Source organism: Penaeus chinensis, chromosome 35, assembly GCF_019202785.1.
Source record: "Penaeus chinensis breed Huanghai No. 1 chromosome 35, ASM1920278v2, whole genome shotgun sequence".
In the NCBI taxonomy this organism is placed as follows: domain Eukaryota; kingdom Metazoa; phylum Arthropoda; class Malacostraca; order Decapoda; family Penaeidae; genus Penaeus; species Penaeus chinensis.
The window spans coordinates 12,107,793-12,124,283 of NC_061853.1; the positions used below are offsets into that span (position 1 = coordinate 12,107,793).

Sequence of the window (16,491 nt, forward strand, 5' to 3'; positions counted from 1 at the left end):
CTCATGTATCCTTTACATGTGAGAGGGTGTTTTGTTCTGAACATAACATAATTTTTCATTGTTATTGTTATTATTATTAATATTATTATTATTATTATTATTATTATTATTATTATTATTATTATTATTATTATTACCACCAGCAAGACACATCTCTTGCATTATGATGATATTCATTCTCATTCATACCTTTTCTACTTTTGTCAGCATGAATGCAGTTCATTATTATTATTATTATTATCATTATCATTATTATTATTATTATTATTATTATTATTATTATTATTATTATTATTATCATCATCATCATTAAGACTATTATTAGTAAGTGTTGTTATTATTATTATTATTATCATCATCATCATCATCATCATCATCATCATCATCATCATCATCATCATCATCATCATCATCATCATCATCATCATCATCATCATCATCATCATCATCATCATCATCATCATCATCATTATCATCAATACTATTATTGTTGCTCTTGCTATGAATGTTATCAGTGTCAATATTATTATATATTGTTATTGTAATTGTTATTATTACCATTGTTATTATTATTAGTAGTAGTAGTAGTAGTTATTACTATTAGTTAATGTTACTATCAATATTATTAGTAGTAGCCTAGCAGTATTACTGTGAGTATTTTAGTTGAAGTTTAATGGTGTTTTCTTTGTTTTTCGTGTTCTTATTGCTTTCCCCCCCTCATTTACTAGTTCACACAACTTGTTTGCTTTAGCACTGATTTTTATTATATTTGATATAATATTTTTGCAATTAATTATTATTGATGATCAACCATTCTAGCTTTTTATAATAGAGTCCCTTATTTTTTCACTTTATCCCCAGGGAGCACCAGCAATGGCGTCCTCACTGCGCACCCGGTCCTTTGTGTTGGGCATCACAGCCGCCTCCTTTATGTGGCTTATCATCATTTATCTGTATTTAGTGCTGGTGCAGGTGAGCCTCTTTCTTTCTATTTAATAATTTGATGATAAAAAGGGATGATAATCTGTTCTTTATTTAATTTATTCATAACAGGATGTCCCTATGGAAAATTTTAATTGCTAGAAGATACAATTACAATTAAGGAGCTATATCCCCACATTGACCACAGACAGTTGTTTAGCACACTCATCTTAGAGCAGGCACATGAGCATGTGGCGTGGGTGCTTGTAACCTAGCATTGTGGCTCAATTTGCCTGTCATGACTAGACATGAACTGGTTTGATTGGGTTAAGATATAGTGAATGTGGGGAAATGTGTGGGAACCATTACCAGAATTTTTGGATTTCAAAAAGAGAATTCTAAGGCTTCATAGAATCTTAAAAACTTAGAATTTATATGATAGATAAAAGTGCCCTAAACAAGTTCAGCTATCTAAAGATAATATTTGATATTTAGCCTATGTTCTAAGGCAGTCTGTTTTGTATGTTTATAAATGTTAGCTAACACTAAAATAATTGTAAAAGTAGAGATTATTTACGTTTATTTCTTGAGACTTTTAAAGCAACTTTTGACTTGAATTAGGTTCTTAGAAAGGAAAAAACTTTTGTTCCTCTGAGATTATTGTATTGTATTTTAATATGACAACTGCCATGGTGGTGGCCTGTATGTCTGTGTGCTATTTCAGGCAAGGATTACCAGTTTGATTGTTAGGATGTGTTTTTTTATTATTAAGCGCTTCACTAACCTCTTCCTTTTTACGCTATTTGATACAGGAACCAGAATTTTCTCGGCAAGTCTACCAGAGACAGAAAGAGCCCAGAGGACCAGATCAACACTCCCAAGCTGGTAAAGAGCATAAAGGCTTGGCAGACAAAAGGCATATTAGGGGTCGGATGTATGGCAAGCCTTTCCAAGATGTAGCAGACAACAAATTAGAGAAGGCCAGTAAACACATAAATAGCTTGGATCAGTGGAAGAAGAAGAAATATGAGAACAGCGATGGGAAGGACATCAGAAAAGAGTTGTTCCCCAAGGACCCCAAGGAGAGAGTGCAAGAGAAGCCCCCAACCAAGGAACAGAGTGAACAGCTGCTGCAAGAGCTTGGTCTTGTCAAAACCAAGGAGGATCAGGAGGTGAAACACTGGCTGATTCTCTCTCTCTTTCTCACTTTCTCCCTTTCTCTATTTCTCTATTTCTCTCTTTCTTTCTCTCTCTCTTTCTCTCTCTCTTTCTCTCTTTCTTTCTCTTTCTTTCTATCTTTCTTTCTTTCTTTCTTTCTTTCTCTTTTTCTCTTTTTCTTTCTCTCTCTTTTTCTTTCTTTCTCTTTCTTTCTCTCTTTCTCTCTTTTTCTCTCTTTTTTTTTTTCTTTCTCTCTTTCTCTCTCTCTTTCTCTCTTGCTTTCTCTCTTGCTCTCGTTCTCTCTTCTTCTCTCTCTTTCCTCTTCTCTCTCTTCTCTGCTCTCTTCTCTCTCTTCTCTCTCTTCTCTTCCTCTCTCTCTTCCCTCTCTCTCTCTCTCTCTCTCTCTCTCTCCTCTCTCTCTCTCTTTCTCTCTCCTCTCTCTCTCTCTCTCTCTCTCTCTCCTCTCTCTCTCTCTCTCTCTCTCTCTCTCTCTCTCTCTCTCCCTCTCTCTCTCTCTCTCTTCTTTCCTCTCCTTCTCTCCTCTCTCTCCCTTCTCTCTCTCTCTCTCTCTCTCTCTCTCTCTCTCTCTCTCTCTCTCTCTCTCTCTCTCTCTCTCTCTCTCTCCCCCTCTCTCTCTCTCTCTCTCCCCCCCTTTCTCTCTTTCTTTCTTTCTTTCTTTCTTTTTCTCTTTTTCCCTTTTTCTCTTTTTCTCTTTTTCTCTCTTTCGTTTTCTCTTTCCCTCTTTCCCTCTTTCCCTCTTTCCCTCTTTCCCTCTTTCTCTCTTTCTCTCTTTCTCTCTTTCTCTCTTTCTCTCTTTCTCTCTTTCTCTCTCTCTCTCTTTCTCTCTCTCTCTCTCTCTCTCTCTCTCTCTCTCTCTCTCTCTCTCTCTCTCTCTCTCTCTCTCTCTCTCTCTCTCTCTCTCTCTCTCTCTCTCATATCCCTTCCCTTCCCTTCAATCTCTTATTCCATCTCACCCTTCTTCTCCTCTTCCATCTATCTCTTATTTCTCTCCTTCTCCTTTTCCACTCTCTCTCTCTCTCTCTCTCTCTCTCTCTCTCTCTCTCTCTCTCTCTCTCTCTCTCTCTCTCTCTCTCTCTCTCTCTCTCTCTCTCTCTCTCTCTCTCTTTTGGGGAGAGTAAACCTGGGGCAGTTGGGTAAGGAAACCATCTTGAAACAAACATAAATGCCTTTCTTTAGTTTAGGTATACTTATTCTTTGTCCTGCCTTTTTAAGTGTTTTCAAGTTCATTTGGAATGTTTAAAGTTTTCTTTTATAGCTTATGATATATTTTCCATGCATAGGAAATTGTTATTATGAAGTATGTATGATTACTGTTTGTTTGTTCCTGATGAGTGTTATTGTTCTTTTGATAATTTTATGTATTGTGTTTGTTTTTCAAGGAGAAAGATAATGGTTATCGCCTTCATGCTTTCAACACTTTGATATCTTCAAGACTATCAGTCCATCGTGCAATCCCAGACACAAGAGATAAAAGGTAATTTGGATTCTAATCTAATCCTAGTCATGGTACAGTCTGCCCATATTATATCTGTAGGTGGTGGTCCTAAATCCCTTGTAAATATAAAGTCATTCTCCAGATATCACTAGTATATTAGGTTAGTCTGTGGCTAGTAATCACATTTTTTCCAGGACCATTTTACTTGGTTACATCATAAAAATGACAAGTTGCTGTTCAAGTACACAGATACATTCTAGGCATTGAAAACCTTTAAGAAAATATATAAAATATCAGTGCATAGTATGTCTGTATTTGAAGTTGTAAAATGTCAGTGTTATCCTATTCTGGGCTATGACCATTGTATCATTTGAAGACTAAAAGTAACATTTCTACAATATGCGTATACTTTTACTTTTAAAGAACAATACATATGTATCCTAACTACACGTATACTGTAGGTATATATTGTGGAGCAGTTTTGAGGCAAAGGATGGTAATTGAATGCACACATTCAGTACTTTACCTGAACAATTTCTGGGTCAGAACTTGCACTTACAATTCAGAAGCATCACAAAAAAGGAAGAATTATTTATTTACTTTTTTTGAAGTAGCTGAATTTAGAAATTTGAATGTTTGAACTTGTTTGTTTGTATATCCAGTATGTATACAATTTAAGCTTCATTAGGGGGGCAAAAAATGGTGCTACTTAAAAAAAAGTTAAAATATAGTCATTTTCTTGATACTGGACTATGAGTGCATTTTCTGACTTTTGTACATCCTCCAGATATTTTTATTGTGATATGTAATTAATTAGTTTTCCTTATTTTATTAATTTATTGCAGTAAATTTTTATCTTATATAATTTTATCCTTTTGAATTTTACTATTTTCTTATATTTAGATATATATTTAGGTCAAGTTCACAGATAATCAAATGTGTGAATTTTAAGCTCACAAAGGTCAAGTTCCTGCTGTATTGTTATTTTCTCTTTACATTCAAGCTTGGAAAAAATCAGAATAACTAACCATTTGATTCATTTAGAGAAAGAAAATCAGGATCAAAATGATATATACTGAGAATTATAGTCATCTTTAAATTCCTTTCTTACTCATAGATGTAAAGACCTCCAGTATCCTCACAATCTACCAAAGGCATCCATTGTGGTGTGCTTCTACCGAGAGGATCACTCAGCTCTCTTGCGCACAGTGCATTCCATCCTAGACAGGACCCCAGCACATCTACTGCATGAAATATTGCTCATTGACGATACTGCTGAAGGTGCAGTTTGGATGGAATTTTCCAGTATTTTATTTTTCACTAATATTGAAATGATCTGAAGGAAACATTTAGCTGAGATGTATTTGGTGATTGCAAAAACTTCTTGTTGGCATTTCCAGAAAGTTACCATGCAGAGGTTCAGGACGAGATGAGCGGCCTAAATGACAAAATTCGGGTCCTGAAAACCCCTCAGAGGGAAGGCTTGATCAGAGCACGTGTCTTCGGAGCTCGACATGCTGTTGGTGAGGTAAGAAGCAAGTTTTTGAAAAGAAGCTGTTACATGTGATCAGTATGGCCAACATTTAGTTATGAAGAGCACAGCATTTTGTGGAAAGCTCACAAGGTGCAGTATGTTCAACTTTATGTCCAAATAAACTTTTCCTTTAGACAACAGTCATTCTGTTTTGCAATCTTCTTTTTCTTACTTTTGCATCCTCTTTTTCTTCTTTTATTAAATTTCATTGGAAAAGTGAGGTTCAAAGGAGTTTTGATCCAACTATGATGTTTTTGTGAGTGTGCTTGTGAGAGTTTTAATGTGAAGAAGCTGAGAAAATATTTTGTTCCAAAGTCAAACATGTTTCCAAGATACTCTGTGTGTGTCTGTGTCTGTGTCTGTGTCTGTGTCTGTGTGTGTGCATGTGTGTGTGTGTGCGTGCGTGCGTGTGTGCGTGCATGTGTGCGTGCGTGTGTGCGTGCGTGTGTGTACATGCATGTGTGAGTGTGTGTGTATTTAAAGGGATATCTTCTCTTTTTTTTATGGAAACCACATTGACTTTACATATGTGCAACTCTTCGCAGAATATGTACAATATCTGTCTTGCCATCTGTATCTCTCTGTCTCTCTCTCTTTCTCTATTTCTCTCTTTCTCTATTTCTCTCTTTCTCTATTTCTCTCTTTCTCTATTTCTCTCTTTCTCTCTCAGAGCATAATTAATAGCCAGTTTATGATTACAGATCATGGTGTTCCTAGACAGTCATGTGGAGGTGAACATTGGCTGGATAGAACCCCTTTTGTCCAGAGTGGCTGAGTATCGCAACCATGTTGTGACACCAATCATTGATGTTATATCTCCAGACACATTCCAGGTATGCCCTAGGTTCATTTATATCAGTATGCATTGATGTTTCAAGTAGAGTTATAGGATTTGAAGTTTACAGTTTTGGTGACAAGGGCCTACCTAATCATATTGTCCTTGAAGTTTCTCATTGACCCAATGATTATGTATTTTGGTTTTCTGGCCAATTCTCCCATGCGCAACAGTAATGGCAAGAAGATAGAAAGACCCCCCCTCCCTTTACTTACTTTTATGGATTGAGAGAGTGCATGGAAAAGCATAGCAAAACAAATTTGAGTTTATAATAGGTATTAAATCAGCACTGGTGAAGTTTGAAGTTGTGCCAGTAATTAATCTTAAATCTTAAAGCACGAGAAGTGGAGAGTTTTGGTTTTTGGTTTCATTACTGTTTTTGGTTTCATTACTGCCTAATGGCAGTGACTCAGTTTGCTTTTGGGTCAGAGAAGCTCAGAATGAGATGCCAAACACTAAATTAGGAGCAATAAATAGCATACCCAGTTCAAACCAAGCTTTACATCATGTGATATCTGTCACATTTACACATTCATTAACATACAGAGTACTCTGGAGTGGTTTGGTTAGTATTTTGAAAAAAATACATGAACGCTCTGCACTTCAGTGACCAGTGGCTCCAAAAATTCTAGTAATGATAATTTAGGAGTTCTGTAATCCCACCACAGTCAACCCTTGCCTCATTTATAGTCTTATTTTAATTATTATTTTCTGAGAATGCAGGAAAAAACATCTAGCAAAAATGTATTTAATTCTTTTCTTTTAATCAATGTAAGAACTTTGTACACTTGACATAATATCATGTCCCTAGTTCATATCTGTCCTGTTACTGTCAAGAGCACAGCCAGGGGTCACTATTTCTGATTTGATTGCCTGCACCTCATAATATGGTCACACAACACATCTTTCCCATTTCCTAGAAACTACTCCACTAAACTTGGTCTCGTAAAGAAAGGGGTAGATTCTGGCTGTTTTATTTTTATTTATCTGCAATCACATAATCAAAAATCCAGGCATTAGGATTACATGAGCAGGTGTACAGCTTGTAGGCTGGGTACATATGAACACTTGTGTGTGGTGCAAAGATTTGCATTATCCAGATGGTAATATACTTGAGTATAATCACTCTCCCAAGAGGTTTGTGCACTCATGGTGAGTCTTTCCCATTACCCCGGCCTTCAGTTTAAACACTCACAATGGCAAGTTTGTGTCACCAGTCTGCAGCCAGATTTTCTATGATGGCATGTTTACATCACCCACCCCTCGAGCCAAATTTTTTCATGTTGTGAGGGTCACGTCATCCAGATTGAACGGATTAATAAAGATCAGACTAAAACAAGATAATGAACTTTGTGTGGAATCTCATTTAACTGGATTACTACTCAATGGACTTTATTGAATTATGCCTAGTGCAAAACATTGGTAAGATACATCAGCAGTAAAACTCAATTGCTCACATCCCCCATGTATTGATATATGTATAGATTTGCTGAGGAGAGCCCTGATGGAGTACAATACAGTGATGTGAATTTTGATGAAGAGAAAATTAGGCATTTGGTAAATCAAGTGTGTAAATTCTAGAAATTAAATTCTAGATACAGACTAGAATGTATCTATTTGTTTCTAAAACCTATGAAATATTATTTTCATTGCAAATATTTTTTATAATCCTTAAACACAACTCTTCAGTTGAAAAAGGTTGCACACATTAAACCAAAGAGCTGTAAATAAACATTGGTCTTCTCTTTTAAATACTTACATGCGTATTAGACTGGAAGGAGGAAGACTCTATTAACTGACATGCTCACTTCTTGTTCCAGTACACAGCCTCACCTCTTGTGCGAGGAGGCTTCAACTGGGGCCTTCACTTCAAGTGGGACACAATTCCTTCAAGCTACTTCATGGACAAGATTAATTTCATAAAGCCCATTAAGTAAGTTTGTGTAGATTTTTGTATTTAGAGTATTTTTTTATGGCATTTTGCTTGTGGATGAAAGTAAAATTAAAGTAAAAACAGAACTTACTGCATAGCTTTTCAAGGAAGTAATGATCATTGAGCTGCAGAATTATTTAAGATTGATATTTAATCATAAAGTAAAGCTTTGAATGCACTTTTAGAATCATAGCCACAGTCCTTGCAAGAATAAGACTTTCTGTAGTATCATAATCTCATTGTCTCCAGGTCCCCAACCATGGCTGGTGGGCTCTTTGCCATAGATCGTAACTACTTTAAGGAGATTGGTGAATATGACATGGGGATGGATGTCTGGGGTGGAGAGAATTTAGAAATGTCTTTTAGGGTAAGTATAGCAAACTCCTTGTCTCCTCTTGAGGTTCATTTCATGCATCTGAAACATTTGACTTAACCCAGTGATGCCAAGAGATTATGTACAGTCAGAGGTATTTCCAACCATACATGTCCAATGCTCTTCACTAAATTTTATCTTGTAACATTCCTTTGTAGCCATATAAAGCCAGTGTTTTAACATTGCAAATATATATTAACGTAGTAAGTGGTTGAAATCACATTGTGTCAATAATGCTGGTATTGCCATTCAATTGTTTTCTCCTCTTAACTGTGAAACACAAGAGGGAAAAACTGCATACGAAATACAGTTCAATCATCATCATCATTATGGAGCTAACGCCGGCAGGGGCGCATAGCCGCATCCACCCTCCGCTTCCACCTACGAGGATCCCTCATGGCGAGCCGCCAGGCAGGGGCCCGGCCCATCTCTAGTTCCTCACGACAGGTTTGATCGATTTGCCCAAGCCACGACCTTCTTGGTCGTCCCACAGGCCTCCTCCACCCAGGGTTGTCTCGGACAGAGACAACCTGATGGGCAGGATCATCCTGTGGGAGTCGAGCCAAGTGGCCATATAGCCTGAGTTGGCGATCACGGATTGTGCAAGTAACAGGTCCTGTACCGGTCTCACGGTGCAGCCGTTGGTTGGACACATGGTCCCGCCAACTGTACCCCATGATCCGGCGCAAGGATCTGTTACAAAAGGCATCAAGACGAGATTCCAGAGCACAAGATAGTGTCCAAGTTTCACTACCATAGAGTAAAACTGGCAGTATCAGGGCCTTGAAAACACGTAACTTGGTCCTTCTGCACAGGTACCGACATCTCCAAATACTCTTGTCGAGAGATTTCATGACCCCTGCTGCCAGGCCAATCCGTCTACTGACTTCTTGGTCTGACAGCCCAGAGTCGTGAAATGCACTACCGAGGTATATAAAGCTCTTTGTGACTTCGATGTTTTCCCCGCAAGCACGTATCGACTGTACAGGGTCTCCTAGCAGGCCCCCAAAATCCTGGATCTTGGTCTTGGTCCAGGAGACCTCTAGCCCCAGGGGCTTCGCTTCATTGCTAAATGCATCAAGAGCCGCTACAAGGGTTTCCAGAGATTCAGAGAGTACGGCAACATCATCGGCAAAGTCAAGGTCTGTAACCTTGATATTGCCCAGAGTTGCTCCACAGTGACTTTGGACAGTAGCTCTACCCAGTATCCAATCCATGCAAGTGTTGAAAAGTGTTGGTGCAAGAACACAGCCTTGCCTCACCCCTGAACTAACAGGGAAGAAGCTCGACAGGCCCCCATCACACTTTACAGCACTTTCAGTGCCTGTATACAGGTTTGCTATTAGTCCAATAATCCTTATTGGAATTCCTCTTAGTCTCAGGATCTCCCAGAGAGATTCGCGATGCACCGTGTCAAACGCCTTCTTGAGATCGATGTAGGCTGCGAGCAGCCCACGTCCGAACTCACGACGGCGTTCTATAATGATTCGAAGCGCCAGGATGCGGTCTTTTGTGGACTTACCAGGAGTGAAACCAGATTGCTCCGGTCTTTGGTGCCTCAACAGGTGGTCCCTGATACGTCTCAGTAAGATGTGTGCGAGTACCTTGCCTGGTACACTGAGTAGTGTAATGCCTCGGTGATTGCTGCAGTCCCACCGATCCCCTTTCCCCTTCCAGAGAGGGATGACCACACCCCTCAGCAGGTCAGGGGGAAAGGTACCAGTCTGCCAGATGGCAGACAGGACTGCATGCAAGCCCCTTGCCATAGGTTCTCCACCAGCCTTTAACAATTCGGCTGGGATGCCACAGACACCTGCTGCTTTACCACTCTTCAGCTTGGAGATCGCCCCCCTGATTTCGGTCAGGGAGGGTGGATCCTCGCTGATGGGTGGATCTGGCAGAGGAGTCTCAACATTACCCGCATCCATGTTAACTGTTGGTGGATCAACCTTATACAACTGCTCAAAATACTCAGCCCAACGCACACGCACCCCATCAGGATCTGAGATTATCTGGCCACTTGCTGAGCGGACTGCAGCCGTCTGTGAGGGGGGCTTGGAGTTCAGCTTTCTCAGAGCTTGGTAGGCAGGACGAAGGTCATTTACAAGGAAATGGCTTTCGACCTCCTCTGCAAGGCTACTGATAAACTGTTCCTTATCCCTTCTCAACAGTGACCTAGTCCTGCGCACCAGAGAGCGGTGCAAAGTGCGATCCCCTGACAGTCGAGCCGCACGACAAGCATCTGTGGCTTCCAGTGTCTCCTGCGAGATGGAATTCTGTCTTGTTCTTGGGCGTTCACCAATGGATTCCTGAGCTGCATCAAGCGTTTCACGCTTGAAGGTATCCCACATAAGAACAGGGTCTGTCTGGCCCTCGAGTGCTGTGAGACGACCAGAGATAGCCTCGGCAAACCCCCGGGTACACTCGTCCTCCCTCAATCTGTCCAAATTAAACACCCGAGGGTGTTCATTTGGGCGGCGGGGGGTTCTAAAGTGGACCCGGAGAGTAGCCACCACTATTCTATGGTCAGTTCCACAGAACTCAGCGCTTCGATATACCCTGCAGTTCTGGAGGATCCTCCATCGAGTGCTAACGAGGATGTGGTCGATCTCCTTGGCCACTCTTCCTGTATCGCTGTACCAAGTCCAGCGATGCGGGACAGAACGCTGATACCAGGAGCCAGAAATCCTCAATTTCTGGGACCTAGCAAAGTCACGGAAAAGGAGGCTATTCTCACTGCCAGCATCAGCTCCTGAGCCATGAGGACCGACAGACATCTCGTAGCCAGCTCGATCACAGCCGGATACCGCATTGAAGTCGCCCAGCACAATACGAATATCTCGCCGAGGACATCTGTCTGCCACAGATGCAAGTTTGGCGTAAAACATCTCTTTCACCTCAAGTTTATATACATCCGTAGGAGCGTATACAGCAACAAGAGACATGAAGCCAAATGAAAGCTTCAGTCTCAATACCATGATACGCTCATCGACTGGAGTGACCTCAACTACCAAGGGTTGAAGTCTGCTGGAGATGGCTATGGCTACTCCCTGGAGATGGTGGCCATCGCTGCGGCCCGACCAGTAGTAGGTGTAGCCACCCTCACTAATCGTGCCACTGCCAGGTCTTCTCACCTCCGAGAGAGCAGCCACCTCAACTCTCAGCTGTTTCAATTCCCTCGATAGTAGTGGTAACCGATCGTCCTGTCGCAGGGAACGGATGTTCCAAGCCCCCACCCTGACAGTCCGCCTGAGGTCTAACCTCGGGCAGTCACTCCGGGTGGGCGCCACCTCTGCCACCCCTACCGACGCTGCCCCATGTAGAGGAGGTTGGCTGGCTGCAGGCCCCATAATCCACCTGCAGGGCTCCCTAGGGCTTTCCCCCACAAGCATCACGCCAGGCTGGCGGCCGCTGGGACCCAGCTGGGACTGGGGGTAACCCCCCCTCCCCACCCGAGTCCCAGCGGTCGCCAACCCAGAGGGACCCACAGCCCGCCGTACTTGCTGGGTAGGAGGGACTTTAGCCCTCCCCCCAGCGTCAACTTCTATATTAGACGTTGCCAGTGGTTATCTCGGGGGGGCCGACTGGCAAGGCCTGCCTCCCCACAGCCGCCCATTAACCCCAGGGGGCGCAGGGGACAGGAGTTAGTACGAAGCCAGGGCGTATCCACACGCCGGTGGGCCATAGCTCCGTACCTTTAGGGCCTCCTGCTGCTCCAAGAGCCTCCACAGTTCAGCCTAGGACCGCAAGGTACCTAGTTTCCATGGGTGGCCACGAGGAGGCACTGTAGAAGTCTTGATGATGGAGAGGCTATGAGCTGGCAGGGGAGTCTTATGCATAGCTGCTCCCTTTTTCGCACCAGGCTAGCCAGCGGTGGCAGCTGAAAGCGGGAAGGCATGCAAGCAGGCACTTAACGCTAACTAGGCTACCACACCATCGCTTCACATCATCCCGAGCATGAAGCACCCACCCATATACTCAATACTCTTGAGATATTACAGTATGACATGCAAATTTAAGACTCGGCCACCAAGGAGTCAGTTAGTAGACATTTTGAACTTGACTAATTTCTCCTTTCCTTTCCTTTCCTTTTTTTTTTTTTTTTTTTTATACTAATGGCATCAATATTGATGTTTTTATTATTATAAAAGACATGTTAATAACCTACAATTAATTGAAATTACATATGGAATATGTAATTTCCCTGAAAGTATAATGTGGGAACAGACAAATAAATGAAAATCAAGCAGAATTATAAAATAATTTTGTCATAACATATATTTTAACTTTGTTATTATTGTTATTACTCTTATTATTATTATTATTACTATTACTGTTAATGTTATTATTACTACTATTACTGTTAACCCAATGCCGCCGGGGAAAATGAACAAAAAATGGGGAAAATGCTGTGCCTATTTTCTATATTTTTTGTGAAATTTCTGCTCATAGATGGCTCTGCTAGTGCTTAGCCACAAAGGAGTCAATTAGTAGACTTTATGACTGTACCTGATTTGAAATGGCTGGAAAAACGTATTTTTTACTTGTGCTATGAATATCGATGGTGTTATTCTTATTATAAACATTATAATTATTATAATGTTTTTTAACATTAGTAACAGCAAAATAAGATAACATAAAATATTTTGTAAATCAAAGAAAAGGGTAAACGGGCGAGACGGGCAGTACTCGTAACTGGCTCATTGGTGACTTAGTACAAGTGTAGCCATCTATGTGTTAAAACAATCAAACAAGTACTCACAGTGTGGGCATAGTCCGTCCATATACGTCATACCTGTCGCCATTGGGTTAATGTTATTATTACTACTATTATTATTATTATTATGCTTCTTCTTCAAGATAAGAACAATGCATTGAAGTAGTGAAAAGGGAGATGAAGAAGGGGAAACAGAAGGGGAAATGGAAGGATTGAAAGAAGAAAAAAGGGGGGTGGGAGAGGGAAGGCTGGGGATAAAGAAGCAAAGGAAATGGGGGAATTTAAGGAGGAAGTAGAAGGAAGTAGGAGGGTGCATAATGTGGGAAGGGAGGAGTGAGTTTAAGGAGGATTTGGGAGTGCCAGGAGAGGGAATGGCAAAGGGAAAGGGGAAGTGAAAGGTAAAAAGAGGGAGAGAGGAGTACTTTTTTTTTTCTTCTTCTTTTCCCAAGGATTTCTCACTAGTTGATAATATTATTTTTGTCTGACCATTATTTTATTTACGTATCACATCTCATAACTCAATATCCTTTTGCTTCCCACTTCCCTCTCTCCCTCCTCATTTTTTTAATGAATATTTAAGGAATAGGTTGTCATGTGAGATCAGGCAGTCCTACCAGTTGACTCCCAAGTGACTAAGCACATAATACAAAAATTTAAGTGGACAGTGCATGTACCAATAGGTTAACTCTTTAGGCCAGCTACTATATCCAGCAGTATCTAGAAATGCAGTATCCAGTGTTGAAATAGTAATGTAGATTTTAGATATTTACACTTGTTTATTATTTTGTGTCATATCTCTATATACAAACCAGAGCACTAACACTGCATTCCTTTGAAGGTTTGGATGTGTGGAGGTGAGTTAGAGATCATGCCTTGCTCTCGTGTTGGTCACATTTTCCGTCGACGACGCCCGTATGGAGGCCCAGGTGGCCAAGATTCCTTGATGCGCAACTCACTGAGAGTTGCCCATGTGTGGCTAGATGACTACAAGGTGAGGGAAATAGTGCCTGATTGTTGAAAGTCTCTAGTCAATGAAGTAGGACCTGTTTTCATGCATAGGTTAAGGAATCATATAAAATCTTTTTGAAATTGGAATTGATTTACTGTAATGAAAATGTAAGGAATATTGTGGGGGCTAATGGATATTGATTGTTTAAGATGTACTTCTAATTAGTTCTCACTTTAATTATGTTACTTAAATGTTCAATGATTGTTGTGATATTTCTTACTTGGAAATCATATGAATCCATATTTTATCATTATTTGATGTGAAACACTTGTGTGTATATATCCACTGCAAGATTACTTTTATTCTTCCTCTTCTTTTTCTAACCATGATCATTGCTTGTTGTGTAGGAGAACTTTTTCAAAGTTCGTCCTGGAGCAGAGAAAATGGAATATGGAGATGTTTCAAGCAGAAAGAAGCTGAGAGAAGACCTTCAGTGTAAATCCTTTTCATGGTACCTGAAGAATGTGTACCCAGAACTAGGGCCTCCAGGAGAGGAGAACAAGAATGCCAAAATGGACAAAGCAGGTGTACGGCCATACCAGCCATGGAATAAACGAGTGAGGAATTATACACACAAATGGCAGGTGAGCCAAATGAGGATGAGTTTATGTGAGATAGTGTATTGAACTTCCATTTAGTATATTTAGTAGTATGTGTATTGTAAGTTATATATTTCGCTTTTGTGTCTAACTACATGACTGTGCATCTTGGACTGTACAGGATGAAGCAAATTTACAATGAAAGCATTTCCTTTACTTTCCTTCTTAGATCCGTTTAACAGGAACGAACCTGTGCATAGAGTCTGAGGAAGATGTTTCACGGAAGGGTTCATTGTTAGTACTGTCCAAGTGTTCTGATTGGAATCGTCAGGTATTTCACCAGACGGACCGAAATGAGCTTGTTCTTGCGCAGCTGCTGTGCCTCGAGGCCTCTGATAATAGGCCTAAAATTGCCAAGTGTCATGAAATGGGAGGAGCCCAGGAATGGAAGATCTCCAATCAGGTGTGTAGAAAGGCTGGCTGAAGCATCATTCCCACTTATTTTAAGTGGTTCTGATTAATATAATGTTGATGTGCATAAGAAATTTTTGCAGGACAATATTTTCACATTCTGTTTTTTCTTAATTTCTTTCTTCTTTTTACAGTTTCATGTGTGTCAGAATTTATATATTTATTTATACATTTATTTATTTATGTATGTATTTTTAACATTTCCCCATGCTTTCTGTTACTGGTCTTTTATCCTACACAATCTTGTATTTTTTGTTTGTCTTTCTTTTCCTCCCTCTTTTCATCCTCCTTAGTGTTGCTGTTGTCCTCCTAAACCTTCTCTTCCTTTCCATCTTCTGCCTCCTTCCTCCTTCTCTTCATTTTCTTCTTGCCCCTTCTCCTTTCCATCTTTTTATTCATCCTCCTCTTTTAATGCTTTTGGAAATATTTTCTGTGAGATCACATATGTTTATAGTTATACATAGACCCATATAAAGGAAGCGGTATTAAACATGCTGTGTTGCATTTCCTTTCAGATGGGTGTTGCTCTGTATAACATGGCTCTTGGCCTATGTGTAGCTGCACAAGACAGTCGCTTGGGAGCACCTGTGTTGATGGCAATGTGTTCCACTCCTAATCTTGCCACTTGGGACCTTGTTGATATACTCTAAATGAATATTGGTTAACAATTTGTATTTTTTAATTTGTGAATGTGTTCAATTGTGAATATATATGATGGAAGTGTGTCTATGGATGCCTGTCTGTGTGTCTGTGTCAGTTCATGCATACAATTTTCTTCAAGAGAAGATACAACTCATGTTCACAATGTTAGTGCTTATATTTGCCTTAGTTTATGAGCTGTTTTTATGTATATAAAATATATATACTGGTATTGATGAGTAGTGTTTATTTTTTTTAAATACTAAAAGGAAAATTTATTTATATCAATGTGAGAATTATCATGACAATATTATAGGTAAGGAATATATTCTCAAAATGTAATTGACACAATTGGAGGTGATAAAGAATACTCGCATTCTAAACAAAAGAATATATATATATATAAGTATGTATAGTTATTTAACTTTTTTTTTACAAGAGACTGAATTCTTAATACCATGGAGTAAAGAATATTCTAAATGGATACTAAATTTGAAGAAAATTAAGTATTACAATTGAGTGACTCATGATGTGAAATTATAAACTTATATTTCCCCCCCCCCCCTTTTTTTCAGAATCCATGGAATGACATTTACATAGCTTGATTGTGGCACTGAAATGAGAGATCACTGGCTTCATCTTAGTTAAATATTCAGATGTGTGAGGTAAGCTTTCAGAGTAAAGCTGGAGGAGATGGTGGCATTATGATTTCCCATAGGCATTTTCAAACAAATGTCCAGGAAAAGTGGCAGAAAGTGAAGCAGTTTTGGACTCCAGGCAGCTGAGAGGAATGGGTCACAAGTGATTCAGCTCAGTTATATGACTCTTCCAACCAGTCTGTGGGCAGAATGGGCCTCATTCCCTCATCACTATCTAAACTAGCCTCTTCTCCCTCTATGACAGCAT

General features: G+C 40.1%; 1 protein-coding gene across 2 annotated transcripts in view; it reads left to right on the forward strand.

Moving 5' to 3' along the window:
* LOC125044438 (polypeptide N-acetylgalactosaminyltransferase 11-like) overlaps positions 1–16,157 on the forward strand; it is a 28,302-nt gene extending 12,145 nt beyond the window's left edge. For both annotated transcript variants that reach the window (XM_047641111.1, XM_047641112.1), the window contains exons 2-13: positions 862–972; positions 1,734–2,093; positions 3,480–3,574; positions 4,653–4,816; positions 4,936–5,063; positions 5,771–5,902; positions 7,725–7,837; positions 8,087–8,204; positions 13,766–13,918; positions 14,284–14,520; positions 14,705–14,938; positions 15,462–16,157. In XM_047641111.1, the coding sequence (XP_047497067.1) occupies positions 862–972; positions 1,734–2,093; positions 3,480–3,574; positions 4,653–4,816; positions 4,936–5,063; positions 5,771–5,902; positions 7,725–7,837; positions 8,087–8,204; positions 13,766–13,918; positions 14,284–14,520; positions 14,705–14,938; positions 15,462–15,596 (1,980 nt within the window). In that variant the 3' untranslated portion in view covers positions 15,597–16,157. The remainder of the gene's footprint in view (positions 1–861; positions 973–1,733; positions 2,094–3,479; positions 3,575–4,652; positions 4,817–4,935; positions 5,064–5,770; positions 5,903–7,724; positions 7,838–8,086; positions 8,205–13,765; positions 13,919–14,283; positions 14,521–14,704; positions 14,939–15,461) is intronic.
* The last annotated feature ends 334 nt before the right edge of the window (positions 16,158–16,491 follow it).